The following is a 25,622-nucleotide window of genomic DNA, read 5'->3' on the forward strand; positions in this document are numbered from 1 at the left end:
TGCTCCCCAGGGAGTGACCCAAACATCCTGTGGCCTTGCCATGCATCTGGGTGTCTGTGAGTCTTTCTGTTACCGGCACACTGGGTTCTTGTTGTCCCCCAGGATGGAGATCAAGAGACAACAAGCGGGAGTAGGAAAGTAAAAGTTTGTTAGCTTGTGCACAGGAGAGGCACAAGGGAGCCGGTGTGGAAAGGAAAGGGGCAGGTGACCGGCTCATCAGGGAGCGGGATTCTGGGGCTTTTATTAGGAGAAGGCTGGGGAGGAGTGCCTTGTCATGGCATGTAGAGGTGGGGTTGTGCTTGCGCCTGCGCTGTCCTGTAGCATGCTACTACATGCGATGCGTGTATCATTAGCATGCTAGCTCTCCACCCCTGGGTGTGATTTTTACTATGCTAATGGGGCTAGGGTCACCTTCAGTGGACTCCTGGGTGCTAGGGCGCATGCGTAAGCCCGAGAAAGTCCCGAAACAGTGGAATGTGGGTCTTGGTGGTCTCTATCTGATTCTCCTAGCTTGCCGATTGGTTAGGGGCCTTATCTTGTTAGGCTAGATGGCCCTATCTCATTAGGCTGGTTCCTGTCTCATGTCTGTGTGTCTTGGGGGTGTTGGAGGAGAGGGAGTGTGTGATGGAGGAAGCAACAGGAGACAAACCCAGAGAGAGTGTGTAGTGTTGAGTCACGGAGAGTCTCCAATGCCCGAACACGGATCCAAGATGTGAGTCTAAGAGAATGTGGAGACTCTGGCCAGACCAGGAAGGGCCTGGTGTGCATTTTAGAAGGGTCCCTCTGGCAGGGGGTGGTTGGGATGTGTCACAAGGAGCAAATCTGGAAGCAGAGAGACCAGTTAAGAGGCTGATGAGATGGTCCAGGTGAGAGATGATGAGGTATGAATCAAGGTGGGAAGAGGAGGGATGGAGAGGAGAGGAGGAATCCCCGGGATACTTTGGACAGTAGAATTGGTGATGGGGAGGGCAGGAGGGAGAGGAAGTATATGACAATTAGTTTTCTGGATCGGGAAGCTGATGATATGAGGTCTGTTACAGAATTCCTGAAACCCAGAGATGGGTTTTAAGGAGGCTTTGGAAAGCTTATTCCCCTTTCACAGGACTATGGAACCTGAATTGGGGCCTAGATTCATAGAGAGATGAGAAAGGCGCTTCCCTTCTAAGGGGTTAAGATTTGATCAGATCCAGCAGTGGTGGGTTCCATTCGAGATCTAGCTTGGGCAACTGTCTGAGTAACCTGCCTGACATTATCACCCATCTATCCATCCATTCATCCATCCATCCACCCATCCATCCATCCATCCATCCATCCATCCATCCATCTGGTTCATCCATCCACACGTCCATTTACCTATTCATCCACCCATCCATCCATCTATCCATCTATCCACCCATCCATCCACCTATTCATCTATCCATTCATCCACCCACCTACCCATCCACCACCCATCCATCTATCCACCTAGCCAGCCGGCCAGCCATGTGTCTATCCATCCATTCCTAAGCACATTAGTTGAGTTCCTACTCTATGTTGAGCCAAGATTGGCAAGATCATCTTCTTGCCTGATCCAAGCAATGGTCCAAGCAATCCCTGAGCCAGCTTGGAATTCTGAGGCAAGTTACCTCACTTCCCTGAGCCCTGGTCCCTTCACCTATAAAATGGCGTTAGCATGGCTTTTTCAATGAGTTGTAGAATTCAGTGAGATAAATAACCCATCTCGGTGCCTAGAACAGAGTTTCTCAGCATGTTTGTTCTCTTCATGCTCTCATGCCCTTTTCACTGTCTCCAGGATGGCTCAAGTGTCCTGGCCAAGGGAATGGCCTCACCTCCTCTAGGTTCTCAGCCTTGTTTCAGGTCAACAATTCCTCTTGGCTCACCAGTTGCCCTTTGATTGCTCAGAGTCCCTTGAGCAGCAGTCCTACTCAACATCTTCCATATTTTAGGGTGACACAGACTCAGCCTTTTCCATCAAGGAAGATGGACCATTCTGCATAGTTCCTCCTTTAATGTGACAAAGGTTAACTAATCAATGTTTAATTCACAGAGCATTGTGGAGTCGTCCACTGCATAGTGTTCACAGTGGACTCTCTGTTGAAGTGGCTAAGAGCAGGGAAGAAGGCCAGCCTGGTTTGGATCCCAGCTCCACCACATCATGGTTGTGTCAGTTTAGGCCACAGAACCCACAGGGGAGAGAGGAGGGGTAGGGGGTGGAGGTGCAGCTGGGATTGGTTTTGGGTGGAGTGACCGTAAGTCCTGTTTGCCTGGCCAAGCCCTGGTTTACGACTGTTGGCCCAGAGTCCCCTTCTCTCTGAAAAGTGCCCTGGTTTGGGTAATAAGCCATATAATCTTATGGCTTGCTCTGAGAGATTCCAGGGAACTGAGGCAGGGAATCAGCCACCTGGTGCTTCCTAGAAAGGTCTCCATTCATTAGCAAAAAGGAAAATAAAAACAATCCTCCTTCTCAGAAACATCTCTGTGACAATTTAGAACTGCCTTTTGTCATTTTCCCCTGTGCCTTTTTAACCTGCTTAGGATTTTATTGTCTATAAAAGACCACATCTTGTTCTTTTTTCCTCTACCATCGTATCATAAGCCTTTTCCTTGTCTTTACAGCTTGGCACAGATGTTGTTTTCAATGGTTGCCTCACATTCCGTCACAAACCCTAATTTACGTAGTGAACGCTTGGGTGCCCTGGAACCTCTCCAACCTGGAGGACTGATTTGGGTGAGGCTAGTGTTCGTGCATGTGTGGGAGGGGTGTCACTGAGCCAGGGAAATGTAGTACTGAGTTCTTGTTTTGGAATCATCCTTGGGCTCAGAGGCCTTGTTAAAGTCTCATTGGGGACGGGCTCTGAGGCTGTCTGGGTCTGAGCACCCCCACCCACAGTGGGTCTAGGGACCCCGACCACGGGCCCTGTTCCTCTCCTCTCTCCTGCCCTGCTCCAGTCACACCCTGGGCAGGAGCAGCCATATCCAAGGTGCTCCCCAGGAACCGGGGGTGCTTCTCCCCTGTTTTTTTTTTCTTTTGCTATGGAAGATTCGCCCTGAGCTAACATCTGTGCCAATCTTCCTCTATTTTGTATGTGGGTCACCACCATAGCATGGCTGATGGGTGGTGTAGGTCTCTGCCTGGGATCCGAACCCACGAACCCAGGCTGGCGATGTGGAGTGTGCCAAACTTAACCACTACACCATGGGGCTGGCACCTCTCCTGTTAAATAAGGTTAGGATTTTTGACAGTTTTGAAGTCTACTTTCCCTGCTCTCACGAAGCCTGGAGTTTAGTAGGGGAGGCAGTTGTCGGTCAAATGCTTCATAAGAGATATAATTACAAAATGCCATGGACGTCCACTGCTTCCAAAACTATTTTGGGAGGGGATGGGGCTGCTAGCGTCCTAGTGAAAGCACGGAAACCCGGGAGCTGACCAGAGCTGCTCTCAGGACTCCTGGGAGCAGCAGGGAAGGTGGCCACACTTCAGCCCCCAAGCGTCTCAGCCCCTTTGTTCATCTCAACCCCTCCTGCACACTGCCTGCTTCCTCCCCGTCCGTGACAGACTCTGTGTCCCCCTGAATGGTGACTCCTGCACTGTCTGCTCACCTGCACTCTGACCACAGCTCCCCCACGCGCCTGGCCCCGGAGCCTGGGTGGTTGACAGTGCCTCATATTAAGAAAAGTCACCCAGGATGAGGAGCAGTTTTGGAGAGAAGATGCCAAGCTCTGTCTGTACAGACTGTGTCTGAGGTGCCTCTGGCACGAGCAGTTGGATCTGCGGGTCTGAAGCACATGCCGTGCTCCTTATCCCAGACAGGCTTCCTGCCCGTTCCCCACCTCAATGAGCAGCACATGACCCATTGATCTGAGCCAGAAACAGAGCAGACATCTTTGACACGTCCTTCTTCTCCACCTCCTGGTCTCTAATCCATCACCCAGTTCTCCCAATCTTCCTTCTCCAGGAGCGCCCTAATCCTTTCCCCCCCTCCCAGGTCTGGGCCGTGGTCTCTCACCCGGGTCATTGCAATAGCCTCCCAAATGCTCTCCCTGCCTCTGTCCCTGCTCCCTCCAATCCAGGCTCCAAAAAAGCAGCCAGCTAGCTTTGCAAAATGCAGCTCTTACCATGTCACCCCTCTACCTTTTAAAACTTGCCCTGCTGGCATAAAGACCAACATTCAGTCACAGGCTGGGGGCCCAGAGGTTCTTGGCTTCCTGCCTGCCTCGCGGGCCTCAGCTGGTGCCTGGGAAGGCACCCCCCAGGGAGAACATGCACAGTGAGGAGAGACAGGCCCAGGGCTGAGCCCAGAGGAGCACCCACGTTTGAGGGAGGGCAGAGGAAGGGGCACCAGCAGAGGAGACTGAGAGGCTGAGTGGGCACTGGGAGGAAGAGCAGAAGAGCGGATGCCCTAGAAGCCAGGGTTGCCCATGTTTTGAGAGAGAGACTCTGGCCAGCCGGGTCAGATGCTGCTGAGACATCAGGTAATGTGAGAACAGAGCAGATTCAGTGATGGGGAGAGATGTCCTGGGGCAGTGCTGGGGGAGGGGCAGCTTGCAGGGAGTTGGGAAGGAATAGGAGGTAGGAGCAGAGACAGCATGGCCCACGCCCACATGCCGGGCTGACAGATATTGAATTTCGTCACACTAACGAAAACGATTTCCCTAGGAGCGGCGTGACGGCCGATAGGAGCAGAGACCCATCCCAAGAACAAGTGTGCGCGTCCAGGAACTGAGCCGGCTGTGGAAGTTGGCACGATCAGCTGTTTCTGCAATTTTCGGTTAAGATCCATTTGCTCCTTAAATACACACAGTTTGCTGCGTGTGAGTTTTCTGTAGAACCTAAAGTTTGAGGACAATCAAGGCAGGGAAAACTAACATTCCAGACCTGTCCAGATCTGTCCATGAACTGAACGTTTTGGGGGAACTAGCTAATGACCAGTGTAATCCTACAACAGAGTTCCCCATCAGCATGGTTTGAGAACTCCTGCCTCTTCTCACCAGCATGTTTATTTATTCAACCAACACGTAAGTCCCACTATCAGTCAGCATAGTGCCGTACATTGTGAATACGGCAGTGGACATTCTAGTCTGGCATTCAGGCCAGCACAACTGCACACAGACACAGACCTGAGTGTGCGTTACACACACACTGATGCACCCTCTCTGTATCTGTGGTCAAGGCAGCTGTTCTCACCAGTAGGCTGGATGACATAGTAGGGGCCACCTACCACCTCCCTCTGGGGAACAGAGCAATCCCTCCCCTGGCCCTCTTGACTTTGTCCTCTGGGAGTGCCTGGACTTCAATTTGAGCTGCCCGGTGCAGAGCAGGCAGGGCCCTGAGAGGTTGTCTCATCTGAGCCCCGTTTTCCAGATGGGGAGCCGGAGGCTACTTTAGGTCCTGTAGGACCAGCGCAGGGGCAGCTGACCTAAGGACACCTCATCCCTGTTTGGAGGAGAAGCACCCTGTAATGATTAAGCCCAGGCACCGGTCACTCATTGACTGATGAGGCCAAAGTCTGTGGCCAAAAGAGCTGAGGCTGCTTCAGGCTTTTCTCAGAAATCACCTCTTCTCCTGGGTTCCCTTCCTCATGTGGCTCCAGCCCCAAGCCCCTCATGCCGGCCTCAGGGACCACGCCTGAGCGGGAGGCTGTGGACTGCATGCTCCCAGATGGCAGGCCCAGGCTCTGGCTTCTAGGTTCCGGGCCTGAAGGTCTGAAGTCTGGCTTTAGACTTCAGGTCCTGGGCTCCACGTTCTGGGCCTGGAGCTTGTTTCCAGCTTCTAGGGTCCCCACTCTGGTTCTGGTCTGCCGCGGGGAGCTCCAGGCCCTGCACTCTAGGTTCTCAGGTGCAAGCTCTGGGTTCTGGACTCCCAGATCTAAGCTCCAGGCTCCAGGCTCCAGTTTCAGGGATCAAATATCAAGCTTGGGTCTCTGCTTCTAGGCACTGGGCTCTAGGTTCTGGGCTCCGATCTCTGACTCCGGCTTCCAGACTCCAGATTCTGGACTTCGGGCTCTTGGTTCCAGGTTCTGAGTCTGGGCTCCAGGTTCCAGTTCTGTACTCCACACTCCAGTTTGGGGTCTGGGTTCTGGGTTCCTTCAGCCCCTCAGCAATGGAGCAGGAAGATGGTGGCCTTCTTGGCCAGCGGGGTTATCTCTGCCCCCCATCTGAGCTGGCCAGGACTTCACTCTGGCAGCCAATGCCCTGGGCTGGCCTGGAGGTGGGTGCTGGTTCTATGGTGCTTTTCCTTGGCTTTTTGCCTCTGCTCCACCCCAAAGTTCTACCTTCAGTTCTCTGGAGACAGGAGCTGAGATGGTCACAGAGCACTCCTCACCCAGACCCTGCAGGAGTCACAGGACATATAGACATGTCTGTATTCCTAGCTCTTCTTGGACCTCCCAGGACCCCCATGGACATGAATGGTACCCCCTGCAGCTGTTCAGCAGTGTGGCCTGTGCCCAGCCTGGGCTCAATCCGACTCAATGTAACGAACTACGCGTGTTCCTCTCCATCTGGGCCTTTGTTTCCCTGTGGAAGCTGAACTCCAGCCTCTAACCCACCAGAAGGCAGAGTCACCTGACCATCAGGCCAGGCCTCCTGTGGGGGGCACCTTGTGCTCACCCTTGGGGGTAGGTTGGCTGCCCCAGGAGCACTGGCCCACAGCTGCGTCAGCACTTCCAGCCCGGCTCCAGGGAAGCAGCCAGTGCCTGCACCTGCCCCCACCCTGGCCCAGAGTTGAGGTCACTGTGTGCTCTGTGCTTGCCCTGTGCCCATCCTGTATCATCCCCTTCCCCAGCCCCAAGGCTGTCAAGGGGGTGGGGGGACAAGTATGATTCTCTCTTGGAGGCTTGGAGCCATGGGTTGGGTCCCACTGGCGTCCTTGAAGAAGCCACACCTGCTCTCTCAGCCTGTGTCCTCTGTAAGATGGGCATGTTGGACACTGCAGAGTGGTCAGCAAATGTGTCTTCTCTCCCCTCCTTCACTCTGGGTGCTGGGTGGACAGGCTGACTCCCCTCGGGGCTCCCCTCCTGGCGGGGTGAGGGTAAGCAGCTCTGCCACGTTTCCTAACCACTGGAGAGTCCAGCTCTGTGCAGTGGCTTTGAAATATGGCCCCATGGGTCGACTGGCTGGTGCCCCTTGCCCTTGGCCTGGGCCCCCATCCCTGCAGATGGGGCCTGGCCAAGCTGGGATGGTGAGGGCCCAGGGCCTCAAGGGATTCTGGGAGCGAGAAACTGGGAGGGGGGAATAGGTCTCTCTCAGCCCAACGCTGCTTCAAGGGGCTTGTTGCGGGAGGGTATCACAGAGGGGACTGTGGCAGAGGGACACACCCAGCCAGCCAAAATGGGCAGAGGGGGATGGTGGGCTGAAGCCCCCAAAGGAAGAGAGAGGTTCTACTTCTGGAGGAAGGGATGGCAGACCGGCAGTGACAAAGAAGTGGCCTCGGGGAGTTCTTTGTGTTATTATAATTATTCTTAATGGCATTCTTTAAAAAAATTAAAGCTAAGGTAAAAATCTCCTCTGACCACGACCTCCAGTGGTGGTCCCCTCCCCATCTCCCTGTCAGTTTGGCATGTATTCTTCTAGAACATTCTCTTTCCCTTCTGTACACTTATAAGTGCCAGTGTATTTGTGGCTTATATAAAGGTATCATGCCACATGCATTGCTCTGTTTTCTTTTACTGAACAATAACACGTCTTGGAAAACTTTCCATGTCAGGATATGCTGTACCCAATTCTTTATCTGCTGTGTGATATTGCAGAGCATGGACACACTACCACAACTGTGTTACCCCACACCCCACACCCCACTCCCGTGCACACTTGGTGGTTGGCCAGTTTTCCAGTCATAAGCAACCCTGCAGGGAGAGGTTTCCTCGTACCTGGGAGTGAGAGATCTCTAGCAGCACTGCTGGGATCACAGGCTTTGTGTTTTTAATTTTTAGCAGAAATTCCCACACTGGCCCCCGTAGGGTAGGCATATCAATGTACCCTCCTCCTAGACGTCCCTGGCTCCCGTCGGAGGTTCTACTGCATCCAGGCCCTCCCTGGTACGCCCCTGAGTCAGACAGCCTGAGTGCTGGTGAAGCTCCAGTGACAATTCCTTGCAGGATCCTGGGCTAATTACTTCCCCTCCTGCATCCTTGGTTTCATCACCACCAGGCTGTTTTGTTGTTGAGGACAAAAACGAGATAAAGGATGAATTCTGTCTAACTTGGGGACTTCAGTAGATGTGAATTTCTGCCCCTGGAGGGGCTGACGTCTACGGAGACTCTTCCATCTGGCCCATGACCTCCTTTCTCATGGGGCAATCTCATTGGTCCCTAAGAGTAACAGACATCATTGCTGGGGGGCCTGCAGAAGGGTGGGCTTAGCCCGCAGGATCTTCCAACTTTGGGAAGATACCCCGTCTCTCACCTGTTGTCCTCACCTTTCTATCCTCGGGCACATGGAAGGGTATCACAAGGGAGAAGCCCCAGGGCCCAGGAAGGGTGAGGGAGGTTCTGCAGCTGATCAGGGAAGGGACATGGGCTTGTCTCCCTAGTTGCATCTCTGGCCACAGACTGGGACCATGGCGCTACGCAGTCCCCTGTCCAGGACCCCTACTGCTCTGCTGTCTTCTGCACCCTTTGCCGGGACTATCTGAGTCTGCAGCATCATTTTTCAACCTAGTAGGCCAAGGGGACACAGTGGTGACTAAGATGGACAAGGTCCCTGCCATCAGGGCACGTACATTGTATTGTCAGCAAACAAGCATAAGTAAGTAAACAAGATCATCACAGAGTGGGCTGAGTGCTGTGAGGGGAGACAGCTGGATAGATGGTAGAGAACAAAGTTGAGGAGCACTTCATATAGGGAGTCTTTGTCTGTTTGGGCTGCTATAACAAAAATACCAGAGACTGGGTGGCTTATAAACATCAGAAATTTATTTCTCACAGTTCTGGAGTCTGGAAGTCCAAGATCAAGGTGCTGGCAGATTTGATGTCTGGTGAGAACCCATTTCCTGTTCATAGACAGCCATCTTCTCTCTGTGTCTTCATATGGTGAAGGGCTGAGGGAGCTCTCTGGGGTCTCTTTTATAAGAACACTAATCCTACTCATGGTGGCTCCACCCTCATGACCTAATCACTTCCCAAGGGCCCCACCTCCTAATACTATCACTTTAGGGGTTAGAATTTCCACATATGAATTTGGAGGGGACACAAACACTTAGACCAGAGCATAAGGTGACCAGGGAAGGCTCCTCTGAGATGTTTAAGCCAAGATCTTCAGTGAAGCAGGACGTTGTTTGCGGTTGCAGGTCTTAGAAACCCCACACAGAGTAACAAGTAGACACACTTTGAAAGACTGTATTGGTTTGCCTAAGGAGAAAGTCTGGGGGTGGTTGACTTCAGGCACGGGTGAATTTAGGCGTGTAGATAATTTCTGTCAGGAATCTCCTTCCATCTCTCAGTCCTGCTCTCCTGTGTTGGCTTCCATCGCACGTAGCTTCTCTCCCTGCATATCCTTTCTGAAAATCCCCAGGAGATGGTAGAAAAGGAGCAGGATTGGGATTCTGGTTGGGATCAGAGGCTCATCCCTGAACCAAACTCTGATTGGCCAGGCCTAGGTCATGAGCCCACTCCAGGGGGGCACGTCAACCCAGCCAAACAAAATGTGCTGAGGGGGCAGAGGGCTGAAGCCTCCTGGGGCTGGCTTGGGTTCAGCTTCTGGAGAAAGGTGCAATGGGGCAGCAAGCCCCACTAAGCTCTCCCATGAATTTCAATGATGAAGAGCCAGTTACATGAGAGGGGGCAGGTAGGGGAGCTCCCAGCACATGGGACAGCAAGAGTAAAGAGCTGGAGTAGGGAAAAGAGCTCAACGTGTCTGCGGCGATCAGGAGAGCCCCTCACTCCCCCAGGTGCCTTCTCAGGGCTCCCATGCCCCCTGCTTCCTCTGTTGCAGCAGCACCAGGACTGTCTGGCTACTCTGCCTGCAGGCTGCCTCCTTCTGGGAGGTCCTCCCTGCTTCCCCTCCCCATGTGAGGTCTGGGCTTCCCTGCTGCCTGGAGACAGGGAAGACCACCCAGCAAAAGGAGGCAAGGGGCAGAACCTGCCCCTGCCACAACAGCCAGCATCCGCCACAAGGCCTTCAATGCATCCAAAGAAGCCTGCAGCCATGTCTGCAGGGACAGTCGGTCCCCAAAAGAAGCAGAAAACAGCAACCAGACGCTGTACTCAGATCCACAGAGACCAAGGAACAGCATGATGATGCCTGGCAGAGGCACAGCTCCCCAGAGGGTCTTCCCCTCCCCACTTCCTCCTACCTCCTCTCCTCCCTCCCTCTCTCTTGCTCTCTCTCTCTCACACTCACACCCGGATACTCTGTGCAGTCAGGAAGAGAGGTTCTGACAACAGGAAGTCAGGGGGCACACCTGAGGTCCCCAGGAGCTTCCTGGCATTGACCTCAGTGACAGAGGCAGTGCGGTTTGGGGCGGGGGGCACAGGGTAGACTGGCACACAAGGAACACACCTCATGGCAGAATAATAATAATTATTATAATAACAATATCATACATCCAGGACAAACCCAGCTGCCCCAAGCCAACTGCCAAATCAATATGTCCAGTAGAGTCTAGCGGGTGGGGGGGACTGCCTGCCCACACCCTCAGGCCTTACTCTTAACTAGCTCCTTGAGGAGGGGCCGGCCCCTCCTCCTGTTCCCTGCTGGAGGAGGCTTGGCACAGGGTGGGGAGGCTGGCACTGCCAACGCCACCCCTCCGTGTTGAGCACACCTGCACCTGGGGGGCTAGGCGCACCTCCCCCCAGTGGCCTGGCTGCAAGGGATGGGTGGGTGAGCCTGTGAGGGACCATGTGGTGGGAGCTGTGGGGTGTGGCTCCTCTGAGCTCCTCTCCACCCCATCCCGGCTCTTCCTGAGGGCCTGCCTGTGGCAGGAAGGGCCAGGGACACTCATGGCACAGACAGGGCATGCAGAGCGGGCCCATGGCATGCTTGGCCCACCAGGTGCCATGCAGCCGGCCTGGATTGTTGGGCAGCTGTCAGAGGGCAGAGTGGGCAGTGGAGTCTGAGGGGCCCCCCGTGGGCTGGGCTGCTGATTCAGTCTGTGGCGGGGCCTCCTGGGAGTTGGGCCTTTGGGCAGGTAGCTGCAGAAATTCTGGAAGTACCAGGTCCTCTTTGCGCAGAAGGCCTCTCTGGTCATGGGCCCCACTGCTCTGCACTCGATTCAGCAGTTCCACCAGGCCTGGCGGCAGCCGAAGAGTCAGAGAGCCCACCTGAACAGGGCCCGCCTGCACCGTCCTGCTGCCCATACTGTCTCCAGCACCAACCAACACTCCCTCCAGCACCAATGTCCCCCTCCCACCTCCTAGCCCAACCAGTCTGGTCCCCCAACCGCAGTGGCCCCCAGCCTTCCTGTTCTAGCCCCAACGGCATCCAGTCCCCTGATGCCACCCTCAAGGTTCCAACTCCTTTGGTCTCTAGCACCCACTATCCCCAATGTACCTTCAATGTCACAGGTCTGCCTCTTCCCAGTGACACTACTGGGCCTGTCGGCCAGCGAGTTGAGGGATGGTGGGGGGAGATGGGCGGCCTTATCTTGGCTTCTAGGCTGATGGCCCTGCAAGAACGTGGGGTCAGAGCCACAACCAGGAGGAGAGGCACAGCGGGCAGAAGAGGGCTCCCCGCCTCTCACTCACCCGGCTGCGGCAGGGGGATTTGTCACCGGCGTCGGAGATCTTCACACCTGCGGCCGAGAGCGCCACCGTTCCTATTTGCCTCCCGCCTGGACCCCCTTTCTCCTGGGCCAGAGCCGTCCCCTGGGACCAAGCCCCCTACCTGGGAGAGGGTCCAAAACCAGTCTCTGGGCCGCCACCGAGCTCACTAGCTTCTCCAGATCCAGCGGCTGCTGCTCGCCTGGCTGCGGGGACAGGTCAGTAGCACGCGCGACAGGCAGCCCACTCCCCGCCGCCCTGCCCCTGCCTCGCGTCCCCCGCCCCTGCCCCGCGTCCCCGCCGCCCACCTGGCGCAGCGCCACCTGTTGCGGGCTCAGGCCGTGCTTCGCCAGGACCGGCTGCAGCGCCTCCTGCAGCCGCTTGGTGGGCTTGGCCGAGATCCGCACCACGCGCTCCAGCGCCGCCAACTCGAGCCTGGACGGGACCCGCGCGCTGCGGAAGTGCGGAGAGCCGGCCTCCCCTCCCTCCCCAACCCACCTGGGACAGGCTCGAGAGGGGGCGGAGCCTGAAATGGGAGATGGACAACTTGGGGCGGGGTTAGCACAAGGGGCGGGACCTGAGGGGGCGAGCAGCCTCCTGAACTGGGACCCAAGCGAGTGATGGGACCGGGACCCGGGGGGAGGGGTACTCACTCGAAGGTGATTCTGTTCTCCAGCCGCACTTCCTGGTCCGCCAGCACGGTGCAGTCCTGATCCAGGACCAGGGCCTTCTGCAGATGGCATGCAGGGTCTCAGAGTCTGTCCCCCCACCCCGAGCCATCCCCCGGGTCCGAGGAAACCACCTTTACTTCCTCCCGTGGCCGCCCTAAGGGTCAGAGAGGCCGATGGACGGTTTAGGCGTAGAGACGCGGATGGGGTAAGAGACCAGACTGGAATCAGTGCCAGGGAGAATGGTGGCAGGAATGCTGGACAGACTCAGAAACGGTACAGAGTTAGGGGAAACATGGGCACGCGGTGGGCACGAAATGGTAATGGGGCTGCTTAGGTAAGAGGCAGGCTTAGGTCCTGAATCCCAGGGTGCCTCATCCTGGGCCAGGCCAGGATCTGCCCCCTGGACAGCTGCCCCTTGTGCCTCAGGCATCTGAAACCCAACCAGATGAACTGGATACATTTCCTCCCTCACCACCCACCTTTGGTCAGCCACCCAGGCCTTGTCTCTTTTTTGACACTTGTCCACTTCTCTCCGTCCCCACCTACTAAGGACACTTCTTGTCTCCTCACTGCAAAAAGGACCCTTCCCTCAAGACCACTGTGAGGCCAAAAGGATGTGAAGTATCTGGCACAGTGTCTGGCACACAGTAGGTCCATAGACAGCAGCTGTAGTGACTACCAGCCCCAGAGGCCCCACTAGCTGCATCAGCCCCGGGCGGGAGGCAGCCTCTCCCAGGCGATATGCTGTGCTGTGCTGCAGGCACAGGTGGAGAGTGGGTGGTGAAGTTATACTTAGCAGACATGAAAGCCCATGTAGAGGTGCCTGAGAGAGTGGGCAGAGCTCCTCCCACTGCTGCCCTCACACTCCCACGCCCCAGGCCCCTGAACATGCCCTGTACTTCTTACCCACCTCCAGGCCTTCCCTTCAGCTGTTCCCACTGCCTTGAATGTCCTCCCCCCACAGCTCTGCCAGGCAAATTCCTCCTCATCCTTATCAACTGCTGCCTCTTCCATGAAGCCTTCCTGTGACTAACCAGAAAAGTCTAACTTGTCCCAGAAACTTGCTGGAGGTTCGACTCCTCCTCCCTGATCACATTCTGCCTGGCTCACATCCAGCCTGTGTACCTGGAGGACAGAGCTCAGGCCCGGGGCCCTCTGCCCACCCACCTGGCAGGGCCTTAGGCCTTGTCTACTGGGTGAATGAAATCCTGATGGGTCTTCCCTGGGATGCAGCAGTCTTCCTTCAGCTACTCCTTATGGGACAGCTTAGTTTAAAGTGAGTTTTTCTCTAGACTCCTCTTTAAAGCTATGTTAGTTTGCACCTAAAGGAATTTTTCATAGGTTAGGTGCAGTTGGGTGCCTCTAGTGGCAGAGGAGGTGAGGGCTCCCCCAAATGGCCATTTCAGGGATGGGCAGTCTGAACTCGGGGATTGACAGGGGAAAATGCAGCTCCAGCAGCGGTTCTCTCCCACTCTACCTCCCAGACACCATCACAGGGAGGATGATGGGTGAAGCTGGAAACCTGGATGGGGATGGCATGGGGATAGGATTTTTGTGGCAGGAGAGTGGACTTCTGAGTTTCAGTGAGGAGTTGGTGCTGGGTTGATCTGGAGTCGGCATGGGGTGAGGGGTGGGGTTGTGGTGGGGGCTGGAGTTAGGAAGGGGGTGAGGATAGGGGATGGGGTTGGAATTAGGTTGGTCCAGGGGATTAGGAATGGAATTGGGGTTGAAGACATAGCTCGGCAGAGACAGGAATGGGGCTGGGATCAGGATCAGGAAAGGAGTTAGAGTTGGAGACCAGGCCAGGTTCGCACCTGCTCATTGCCGACCAGGTAGACCTTGATGTCAGGTAGAGAGAGGCCTCGTTTCTCACAGATGCCTGCCAGCATGGCACGGATGGTGAGGCCAGGTCGGGCCAGGGCCAAGGAGGCTGTGCCATCGGGCAGGTACACGCAGCAGTACTTCCCTGGCCGGCTTTCACTCTCGCCTTCTGAGCTCCCAAGGCTCTTCCGGTGGCTCTGATTCAGGGCAGGAGTGGGGGGAGGTCATGTGTACTCATTCAAGGACATGCAGACAGGTGCAGACAGGTAAGCTCACTGGGGAGCACACACGAACACACATGCCCAAGGACACACCTGTAGGCAGGCAAGGTACAGTCTTCTACAGGAACACATGTATGCTCACCCAGGCATATGGGCACCCAGAGACAGGTCCACCCACTGACTCCCATACACATGCTGTGTACACCAGGGCACCCACACGTGCACACACATCGGCTAAAGAGGATGTGCACCCGTGACATGCATGGGACCCAATGTGGTGAGGACAGGAAGAAAGTAAGGAGGCTGAGGGGTTGTCCATGGGGAGCAACCAGGGAGATGGAAGCCCATAGGGTGACTGGGAATGATGGCAGTCACACAAAGGGGCCTGAGGAGTGGCCCTAGCCTGCCCCTCATCTCCCCCAGCAGTCAGCTCACCTCCGATTTGCTGCTGGCGAAGGCAAGGAAGCCGAGGTCCAGACTGGCGGAGGAGTTGAGGGAGCCCTGGGACTCTCGGCGCAAGGCCGAGTTGGCCGCCCCGCCCGCCAGTTCTAGGGCAGAAGGAGCAATGAGCAGGCCAGCCCCCCTCCCTACACTCTCCCCTCTGCTGAGGCTTCTCCCCAACCGAGTGGACCCTGTTGGAGCCCTCTTGCAGGAGTCTAACGTGGTTTGAGTTTGCTACTGAGGGGGTTTCCCAAACTTCTGGAGTCTAGCCTGGGAACTGAACCCCCCGGGGAAAATGGTGGTCACAGGGTCACATTTCGGTTTTCACAGACTTACAGACTGTCTGTGAGACAAGCAGAGGAAGACGGCGTTCTCAAAGCTTGCCCCAACTCCCGCCCGCACACATCTCTGTGGCCTCCTGCCCTCACCCTTGCGGAAGGACTTGCGGAGCGAGCGGCCCCCAGGGCCCTCAGCAGGCGGCAACTGCCCCAACTCCTCCACGCCCAGCGGCAGCGACTTTCCAGCCTTCAGCTTGGGCTTCTGCGGGCACAGGGAAGGCGCTGGCACCGGGCCCCAGCCCACATGCAGACGGTGGACACGCACCCGCAGATCTGCCCCCGGCCCCCTGCCCCCGGCAGCCCCTGGTCCGCACCTTCCTCGTGGCGTCAGGGCTGCCGAGGCGCGAGGAGCCAGGTTCCTGCAGGGGGCGCCCCTCGGCCTCCGCCAGAAGGCACTCCCGGTACAGCGGAGACTTGACGAAGCGCGCATAGCTGTCGAACTTCATCAAGTTGAAGATCTGCGGGGTCGCCGCGGGGGCAGTGAGCCGAAGGGGCGCTCTGCGCGCCGCCAGAGTCCCAGGCCCGGCCCTCGGGGTTGGCCGGGTCCCCAACCTAGGGAGCAAGCCCCTAGCCCCTCCTACCCACCGCTAGGATCCAGGCCCCGCCCCTACTCTTGGCCCCGCCCCGACCACAGCTAGGCCCCTCCTCTAGCCCCTCCTTCACCACCGCCTCCGGTACTGACCTCTGACCCGCGCCCTGCCCCTGCGTTTTAGCTCGGTCCCAGGACCACCACCCACCCCCCCGCCTGCTGCTCAGGCTCCGCCCCTGGATCTGGCCCCGCCTCTCCTCCATTGCGCTCCCTTCCAAGGCCACGCCCCCTCAACCCAGGCCGCGCCCCCGGGACGGCTCACCTGAAGCTGCTGTGTACGGAACATGTCTGGCCGGGGCTCGGCCAGCACTTCCTCGCCGAGCCAGGCCTGCCGGTCGATGTTCACGGGGCTCAGCGCCTGGCTGGAGAGGAACTCCTGGTAGATGTTGCGGGCCTCCTGAGCTAGCTGGGGCAGGAGGGACAGGAGAAGGTCAAGGGCACGGCCCGGGCCCTGCTCCCACCTCTGCCCCAGCTGCCCCTTCCCCCCACCTGCTGGGTGTCGCTGGCCGGGATCTGCTGGAAGCGCTCGCAGGCCTTCCAGAAGGTCACGTTCTCGGCGCTGAACTCCTTCTTCAAGAACTCCTAGTGGGGGCGAAGGAGGAGGCAGTCAGAGACACAGAGACCCAATCAGGGGATATGGTCAAAGACATTGGGATAGAGACACCGCCAAGAGGCCAAGACAGACAGATGGAGCCAGATCCAGAGGCCCAGAGAGAAAAGGGGAGGTAGACACAAGGAAAGTTCCCAGCTGGGAAAGGAGGAAAAGGGTGCCAGAGAAAGGCTGGACGAGGCAGCTGACAGAGGAGTCCCACTCTGGCCAGCCTGAGGCTCCATCCATGCCCTCTCCCATGCCCCCCCGCCCCTCCCCCCACGGTGGCCACTGCCCTCAGTCCTCCCCATCCCACCGCAGGGCTTACAGTGAAGTAAGCCAGGCCCAGCGGGTCCTGCAGCAGCCGCTCGAAGGACAGGCCCCAGCTGGCCACAGGCTGCTCCTCGGTGGGGAAGGGGCTGCTGGGGCCACTGGGGAGGCTGTGGATGCTGAGGGAGCTGCCGCGGTCCTCGCCCTGGCCCTGGGGCCCCGCAGTGCTGCTCAGCTCTGTAGGGGGATGGACAAGTAGACGTGAGCCTTGTGGCCTTGCCCAGCCCCTGGCCCAACCCCGTTTGCAGGTACTTTCTCTGGAAAGATAGCAAGTAGCAGGGGTATCCCCACCCTGTTTCCACACACACACACCCCCACCCACCCCAGCCAGGCTTTCTCCACACACCCTGTCACTTACCTCCATCTGAGACAGCCAGAACCTACAAGAGACCCGAGGAAGAAAGTCAGAGTAGAGCCCAGGGTGGATTCTCAAGGGACAGTTCCGGGCCAAGCCCGCGGGACTAGAGCTGTGTTCTCCCTGCTTGGAGGGCCATGCTGGGCACTCCCAGTCAGGTCACTGCTTGCTCAGGGGTTTGCTGAGGCTGCCCCTGGCTCCCCTCCCATCATGTGCCAACCACTGTGTGCTGGGACCTATGCCAGGTACCTTCCAGTTGCCCCTGGTTCCCTCCTCCCCCAGCAACCACTGGGTGAGCTCAGGTGTATAGCACGGTGAGGAGGAACACAGACTTTGAGTCCTGTCTCTGCCACTTAACTAGCTGTGAGACTTTGGGCAAGCTATTTGTTCGTCACCATCTGTGATGATGATAATAATAGTAACTTACTTCCTGGGGCTGTTGTGAGGATCAAATCATTTTAATATATTTCCAGCATGTAGAATAGTGGCCAGCATGTGGTAAGTGCTGTATCAATGTTTGCTGTTGTCTTTGAGGAAGGAGGGGTGTCTCTGTTTCTGATGATCTCCTTATGGCAACTGTTTCCTCTTGGGGCCCAGAGTCTCCCATGGGTCCCACCCCTCCTTGGACGGGGCACAGGATGCTATTTTATAGTGTAGAGCAGTGGTTCTCAAATTTCAGTGTGCATTAGAATGACTGGGAGGAGCCCCCTCAAGAGACTCAGGTTCAGTAGGTCCAGGATGGCGCCGGAGACTCTCCATTTCTAACAAGCTCCCAGGTGATGTTGATGCTACTGGTCCATGGACCACACTGTGAGTAACATTGCTGTAGAGGCCAACTCCATCCTCCCCCTTGCTCCCCAGGCACAATTCCGACTTCTCTGGGAATCCCAGCCGCTAGAAACAGAAAAACCTGCCTTTCAAAATGACTCTTGCAGTGGTTCCCTTGGTCTTCTTCCTACCTTCCTTGCAGCTCCTCCAGCTTCCTCGTCATCTCCTACCCATGCAAGGTGGCCTCTACCCACCTCAGACTCTGTCCTGGGCCCTTTCTCCCTCCCATATCTCCCCAGCTCCAAGAACGCATGGCCAACTTCCTGCTAACATCTCCGCCTAAATGTCCCACGACCCCTTCCCACGCAACCAGTCCCGAGGGGAAGCCACCACAGCCACCGCCAAAGCAGGGCGCTGAACCAGCTTCCCTGCATCCTTTCTTTCTCCCCATCACCTGGGCTCCAACCCCAGTGCTTGAGTCATCCCCAATTCCTCCCTCCTTCTCACCTCCTACATTTGCACCAGGCCCTGCCAAGGGAGCTTCCACCACCTGTGCCTTCTTTCCATCCCCGCTGGAAACAGGTCAGCAAACACCTCTTCCCCCAGGAAGCCTCTCGCTGCCCTCCTGGCTGGAATCTCCCTCTCTGCTCCCTGCTCCCACCTGGGAGTCACATATCTTGGGCTGGGCTGGCCTGCAGATACGTAAGACATTAATCTCTTGGCCCTCAGAATGCTTTTTTCTTTTAAAGTTTAGAAGACTTTTCCACATTTAAAAATCAGGAGTTTTACGTAAAACCCCAGCTTTCTGTCTCCTCTTTCAGACTGCGATGCCCCAGCTAGCCTGAGTTCTTCCAGCATGACAACCTCGGCTGGCACTCACCAGCAACCACCTTCCCTAGAAGGGACTCACGCTCTCCTCAGAGGTCCCTGGGGCCAGTTTGATGCATTTATGTCTCTTATGGAGGCAGGTGCTGCCCCAGACTGAGTTCAGCTTGGTGCTGTGTGATCTTGGACAGGGTACTTCACCTCTCTGTGTCTCAGTTTCTTTCTCAAACAAATGGGGCAAATGATGGTCCTGACTTCACAGGGTTGCTGTGATTAAATAAGTTAAATATATATAAAGAACTCACAACACTATCTGGTGTGTAGTACATGTTCAAGGAACGTTGTTATTATTGTTGTTATTGTGTTAGTACTGGTGTCTGACCCTGCTCTGACTTTCGAGTGTGCGAGCCCTGCCATAGAGGAAAGAGCACAGGTGTCTAGGTCTGTCAGATCCGGATTCAAATCCCAGCCCTCCCTTTTTAAGTTTTACAACCTCACACTCCCCCTTGAGCCTCATCTCCCACCTGGAGCATGGGGATTAGTTGCTGAGGAGGAGAGCAAGTTTGCGCAGAGCGAGGCTGGGCGTGGAACCGGTTCCCCAGCGCACCACACCCGCGCCATCCTGCCTCTGCTCTCCCCCATCTGACGCTTCATCTCCCACGGCTGCCGGAGCAAGTCCCAACTCCTGGGTTGTGCGAGCAGGACGAGTTGAAGCCCAAGGTCCCTTCTAGCCTCCTTTTTTCCTTCCTGCCAGCTCCCTTCATCCCCACACCTGCCTGTCGGGTGTTCTTCTTCCCCAGGCTGCCCTGCGGCTTTTCCAGCCTCAGTGCCGCTGTCACGGCCCTCCCGCCAGATCTCTGGGAACCATCCTGACTCCCTCCCTCTCCGCAGTAGCCTCCTCCCAGACACACTGGCCTCTCTCCAGCCTGCCTTCCAGCCCTAGACTCAGCCTCTCTCTTGCTCAGAGCCCCCTGTGAGGGGCTTATGCGCAGACCAGGACCCCAGAGAGGGCAGAGGCGCCCGGGGTTAAGCCAGCATGCACTCCTATTTTGTTTTATTCTTTACATTATGCTGAATTGACTGTGTCTTCAGGTGGTGCTGGCTCCCAGGTCCTCCTGCCCTGCTCCCTGCCCTGGGAGGTGGAGCAGTTGCCGGCTTACAGCTGAAGCTCTGACTAGGCCTGACTAATGAGCCCCTTTGCCTCCCCCATTTCCCTCCCTCACCTCCACCCTACACTTTGTCAAACTTTTCTATTTTCCCCACACCCCTACACACTCCTGCTTCCTGCTTTGCTGTTTCCTCTGCCTCGGTATCTGCTCCTGCTCCCCCACCCAACCGCTCTCCCATCTCTGCCAGTGACACCAGTCATCCCCAAACACCAGGACCCCTGAATCCCTCTGCCCACTCTGCCCCCCATGTCTGGGCCTCTCCCTTGCCAGTCTGGTAGCTCCTGGAGGGCAGGCCTGTTCGTAGGAAGGAACCAACCTGCACCCCCTCCCACGAAGCACCCTCCTTGCCCGGTTCTCCCAAGCAGGCATCAAGGCTCTGAGCAGCCCTCACCCTCCCAGGAGGCCTTGGCAGCCCCTTCACCAGGGACGCTCTGTCTCTGAACTGCAGCCTGTAGTCCTCCTTCCTGAGCCCCTCTCACCCCACCAGATGTTAATCCATATAGCTGGGGCTAAATGAGACGGAACAGAGATCAAGAGGTGGGAGGGAGCGGGGATGGAGTCCAAGTTCAGTGCTACCATTCCGGGGCAAGTAACTTCCCTTCTCTGGGCCTCAATTTCTCCCTGGGTAGCATGGGGTTCAGCATTCCCAACCTCCTGGGGCTGCTGGGAAGGGCGATAGAGGCCTGTCTGTGAAAGCAGCAGGCATGCAGCGGTGGCAGTGGTGTGCTGATGCTGCTGGCCGGCTCCCACCACCTAGGATCCCAGGACTGGGGAAGTTGTGCTGAGCAGGGCCGACCTTGCCCCGCCCGGCCTGCCTGCGAGGAGAAGTGGTGGGTGAATAGGAGAAAAGGGGAAGAAAGGATGAGGAAGGGTGTGGTGGCCAGTGGCAAACCCGACCCCCCAGTGAGGCCTCAGTTTGCCCTACTTTTTTCTTAGGAAATGGGCCCTGGGAGGCTGCTGGTATCTGAGAATACTAAGGTGAGGGTGGCCTGACATTTCCTGAGCTCTGATTGTGTGGCCGGCATTGTTTGACAGCACACATCCATGTTCTCACTCCATCCTCACATCCTTATCCTGTGCAGCAAGGATTATTACTCCCATTCTACAGATGAGGAAACCTAAGCCCAAAGAAGTCACGCAGCTGGGAAGGGGCCGAGCAGAAATCAGAACCCAAGTGTGCCTGACTCTGGAGCCTGAGGTCTTTCCTCCACTAAGCTGCCTCCCTGGGTGGACGGGAGATGTACCAGGGAGCTGGGAGGCCCAGGGCCTCAGTCCTTGGGGCACAGGTGGGCAAGGTCAATCGGAGGTAAAGGGCCCAGGGGCCTCTTTTCAACTCTGCCCTCTGGAGGGGTCAGACCTCAAAGGGAGGGCTGATTTACTGAGCGTCTTCTGTGCTGAGCAGTCTGTACCATGATCTCATTCATCCCAGCTTGGGGAAACCAAGGCCCCAAGATCCTCTCTGGATACACCCCCAGAGAACCCAGGGTGCCTGGACCCTTCAGCTGGAGCCAGCCTGTGGGGCTGACCCTGTGTCCTGAGCTGAATACCAGGGATGCAGGCAGAGGTACAGTGGGCTCTGCCTTGCAGGTCTCCTTGTCAGGTGGGGCAACTAACTGGGCCCCCGAGAGTGACAGGACACAGGGAATGCCCCTCTCCAGGCTCTAGGCCCAGCCCCACCTCGGGCCATGTCCCTGTGCACATACCCTCTTTCCCCATGTCCTGGCCTTTCCCCATGCCATCCCCTCTTCCAGGTCATGTGTCCCTTCAGGCGTCTCCTATGCCACAGTGCATGATATGAATTGAGAAGTTGGCTTGTCCTCTCCAGGTCCTCCTCGAGCTTTCTCTAAGCCTGAGCCCCAGCTCTTACCCAAACTCGAATTTTATTCTGCTATTTGCCCCATGTCTTTTGTGCCTTGCCAGACTGAGAGCTGCTTGAGGGCAGAGGCTAGGGCGCTGGGCCTGGGTCTTGAGTGCCTGGGGCAGGGCTGGCACAGAACAGGCCCTAAGGAGGGGTTGTTGAATGAATGAGTGAGTGAAAAAATGAAGTGGCGGTTGGGGCTGTGTGAAGACATCTCTGGGAGGGGTGCTGGGGGCCATCTCTAAGTGACAGGTTTCCTTGCAACTGCCTGACATGCTGAGTGGCAGAAAGACGAGGCTGACAAATGAAGCTGCCTCAGCAGGGATGACAGCGCAGTGGGTGGGGTGGCTGCAGGGGAGGTGGGGGAGGACAGAGCCAGGCGGCAGGGAGGTGGAAGAGCCCTGGCATGGAGTCAGATCAGCTGGGTTCAGATACGGGCCCCTCTACCTGCCCGCTGTCCTCAGCACGTCATTCATTCCTCTGAGTCTCCCTCATGGAAGGAGCCAGACACCTGGCCCACAGGTGCCTCTCTGCACATCCCTGCCACAGACACTGATGCCTGTCCACCCCTCCCCATCTCCGCTGAGCATGGCCTCAGAAAGCTGCCCAATGGCTAGCAAGTGGCCAATCTGTGACCCTCAGTATTCCAAGAGGTGGCACAGGGAGTGCAGAGCAGGCCCAGGAAGGGCACAGATAAACCTGTGTGTGAGGTTGCTGAGAGCAGCGACGGTGTCTGTGGGCTTGCCAGGACTGGGGGTGGAGTTTGGGCCCTCCCTGCTCTGAATGACTTTTGGGTAGAGAAGCTGTGGGCTGACACGGAGGGGGAGAGGCTGGGTCTGTCTCTGGGCCCCTCAGCTGCCCTGCAGTTCTGGGCACTGCTCGGAAGCACCAAGCCAGCTGCCCTCTGGGGTGGGCATAGGAGTGAGCATGCTCCTTCTTGGCCTGGACACCCAAGTGTCATGCTGCCAGGGTGGGACTGCCAGGCATGGGTTCTTGAACTTTCAAAGTTAGGTTGATGGTAGAGACAGTGAGGTGGGGGACTGGGCCAGCTTAGAAGAGTTGGTCTCTCTCCCACCCAACTAGCCTGGGGCTGAGCAATAAAGAGATGCTGGAAGGAGAGGTGGAGACAAGTCTTGGGAATTAGGAGGCAGGAGTGGGGATGGGGGGTGGCTCAGCTTCTTGGTGAGGCAGGGAATCCTTGAAGAGGGGCTGAGAATGAAGGCGGGCATTGGGCTGACATTTATGGAGCCCCTGCAAGGAGTCAGGGGCCTCATATTCATCATTCCACTTAATCATCTCAACAAGCCTTTGACATCTGTTCCAACGGTCTCATTTTACAGATAAAGAAACTGAGGGTCAGAGAAGACCCCCTAGTAAGAGACAACAGAGCCAAGACCGGAACCCAGGTCTCTCTAGACCCATTGGCTTTGTCCTCCAGTACTAGGCTGGGGCTGGGTGGGAGGCTAGGACACTGTCTCGCCTTCCTGGGGTTGTTAGGAGGGGCTGGGGCTCTGCCAAGTGGGCTGATATCCTAGCGGGAGAAGGGAGGCCCAGCATAGCTTGTCCTATCTGCTGAATGAATAAAGAAGCTGGATCCTCTGAGGGCAGCTCTGACCCGGACACCAAGCACCCAGGGAGTAGGTTTAGGGGGTAGGGCAGCAGCAGCAGCCAAGGGCATCCTAGTGCCCAGCTAACCCCCGTTTCCTGGTGCCCCAGGAATAAGACAGACAGAGGCTGTATCAACGTGGCCTGACCCTGCTGACCCATCCCAAGCTGCCCAAGAACTGCTACTTCTGGCAGGAACCTCGGGGGCACGTCCAGCTGGAGGGCAGCAACCCATTGAGGGCCACCCCTTACCTGACCTTGGGCATCAGGACGTGGGATGAGGAGCGGAGGGCTGAGGCTAAGCGAGGTGTGGGGGCTTGGGCCACCGTGGGGGTGTGCAGGGGGCAAGGGGCATGCAGGTTTCCCTGCTACCCTACGATGCAAGCAGCCCCAAGTGGTGCCAAAGTAGCAGGAGAGGGAGCAGTGAGGGTGGACCAGAAACCTGTGCCTGCTCTCCTCTGGTCTCATCCCCAGGGTTGCCCCAGGTTCCCAGCAGGGCCATCTGGAAGCTCCTGGGCTCAGGGCACCAGTTCCCACCGCCTGCTGCTGTCTGTACCCAACTTCTTCTGCCCGCCGGCAGCATGCAGGCTCTTGCCCAGCCCTGCCGGGTGTGCCTCCCGGGCTCCACCCTGGGTGTGCCCACCCCTCCCCGTGGGCCTGGCCTGGAGCCCGCACTCACCATGCGTCCGTTGGGGACGCCCAGGTGCTTGGGCTTCCCTGGCATGCCGTCGCTGTTCACGGGTCCCCGCCTTGGGGGGTGCCCACCATGTGGACTGTGGGCAGCGCCGGCCAGAGCTTGCACGGCGGAGGGCAGGCAGCGGAGAGAGCCGGGCTCCGCTCCTGTGGGCCCTCACATCCTGAAACACCAGCTCACTACCTCTTTTCTCTGCCACAGGAAGTGTCTCTATAGAAACCGAACCACAGAAAGAAGCAAGGTCTAAGAGAGCGAATGCCTCTTCCTACACACACACGCGCGCGCACACACACACACGTTCACGCACACACACACATGCCGCCAACGCACACTTGGCAGTGCCCCACGCAGGCACCAACACACAGCAGAGGCCTCTGTGTGCTCAGCGAGGAGCCCAGTCTGGTCTGGCCCAGCCCAGGGAGCTCTAAGTTCACGTCTGGGCACAGAGAAGTGTATGCTCACACACCTGGGCACACCCTGGCAGGGGCTCCCATGGACATGCATACATGTGCACTGAGTATCCACACATGTACTTCACACAGCACACACTTATCTCACACCTGCTGGGTGCCAGGCATGTGCACACTCAGCACCCCTCCCCCAGGCAGTTGTGCACATGCAGAGTCACTACCTCTATCCCTGGACACTTCCCAGAAGTGTGCCATGGTGTGCAGACAGAGGGCCACCTCTCATGCATGGTCATGCACACACACCACACCAGTTATAAACACACTGGCTCTCCCTCATCTGGAACACCTGGGCGTTCAGTCATATGTATGTACTGTCCCTTGGCCAAGTGCCTGTGACAGGCACAACTGCACACAGGCACATATGTACTCAGACACGCCAGTGACCTGTGTAACCAGGTGTGCACAAGCTTGCCCACCCAGGCAGGGGAACGGATCAGGTGTATTTGTGTGCAGACACATATGTGCATTCACACTTGCTCACATAAGAATCCCACCTCAGAGCAGGACTGTCGACTACAGAGTGGCCCCTGCCCTCTCAGCCCTGGCCGGGTCCCAGATGACCCCAGGGCCTTTAGCCAGAGTCCTCAATTCGCCTCTTTCTTGCACACGCATGTGCCCACTACGAGGACTTGTATTGGACTCTAAGTCTGGGCTTACTTAGGGCCCTCAAGTTGCCCCACCACGCCTGTCTGGGCCCCTCTCTCTACAGGCACAAGGTGACACTCCCTTTCATATTCTATTCTCTGCCTCACTGCCCCCTTCTAGGGCTGTAACCTGATCCCTTCAGTGGCAGAAACTGAGTGACTTTTCACCACAAATTCATGTCCTCTTCCTCCTGGGCACATGGCTAAACTTTAACCTCCCAGGCTCCCTTGCAGTCAGCTGTGGCCATGTGACTACAGTCCTGCGTCGCTTAACACCTGGGACACGTTCTGAGAAATGCGTCGTTAGGCGATTTCATGGTTGTGTGAACATCACAGAGTGTACTTATGCAGATCTAGATGGTATAGCCTACCCCACAGCTAGGCTGTATGGTATAGCCTATTGCTCCTAGGCTACAAACCCTACAGCATGTTACTGTACTCACTACTGTAGGTGACTGTAACACAATGGTTTGTATATCTAAACATAGAAAAGATACAGTAAAAATACAGTATAAAAGATAAAAAATAGTACACCCAT

At 56.8% G+C, this 25,622-nt stretch overlaps 1 protein-coding gene across 3 annotated transcripts; it reads right to left on the reverse strand.

Moving 5' to 3' along the window:
• Positions 1-8,890: 8,890 nt before the first annotated feature.
• RGS14 (regulator of G protein signaling 14) lies at positions 8,891-24,158 on the reverse strand. 3 transcript variants are annotated; one of them, XM_087429322.1, is made up of 15 exons: positions 23,956-24,158; positions 17,055-17,076; positions 16,695-16,873; positions 16,267-16,359; positions 16,040-16,183; positions 15,503-15,646; positions 15,279-15,390; positions 14,845-14,957; positions 14,182-14,385; positions 12,350-12,426; positions 12,020-12,131; positions 11,821-11,902; positions 11,682-11,728; positions 11,488-11,602; positions 8,891-11,227 (listed from the first exon to the last, which is right to left on the reverse strand). In XM_087429322.1, the coding sequence occupies exons 1-15, from the start codon at positions 23,998-24,000 to the stop codon at positions 11,025-11,027; spliced, it is 1,692 nt and encodes a 563-aa protein (XP_087285448.1). In that variant the 5' UTR covers positions 24,001-24,158; the 3' UTR covers positions 8,891-11,024. The 3 variants fall into 3 exon arrangements, with proteins under 3 accessions (XP_087285448.1, XP_087285449.1, XP_014641557.1); XM_087429323.1 differs by having other exon boundaries at positions 8,891-9,496; positions 12,005-12,131; XM_014786071.2 differs by having other exon boundaries at positions 12,005-12,131.
• Between the last annotated feature and the right edge of the window lie 1,464 nt (positions 24,159-25,622).

The sequence above is a fragment of the Ceratotherium simum genome, chromosome 4, assembly GCF_057802395.1.
Source record: "Ceratotherium simum simum isolate JZ-2026a chromosome 4, ASM5780239v1, whole genome shotgun sequence".
In the NCBI taxonomy this organism is placed as follows: domain Eukaryota; kingdom Metazoa; phylum Chordata; class Mammalia; order Perissodactyla; family Rhinocerotidae; genus Ceratotherium; species Ceratotherium simum.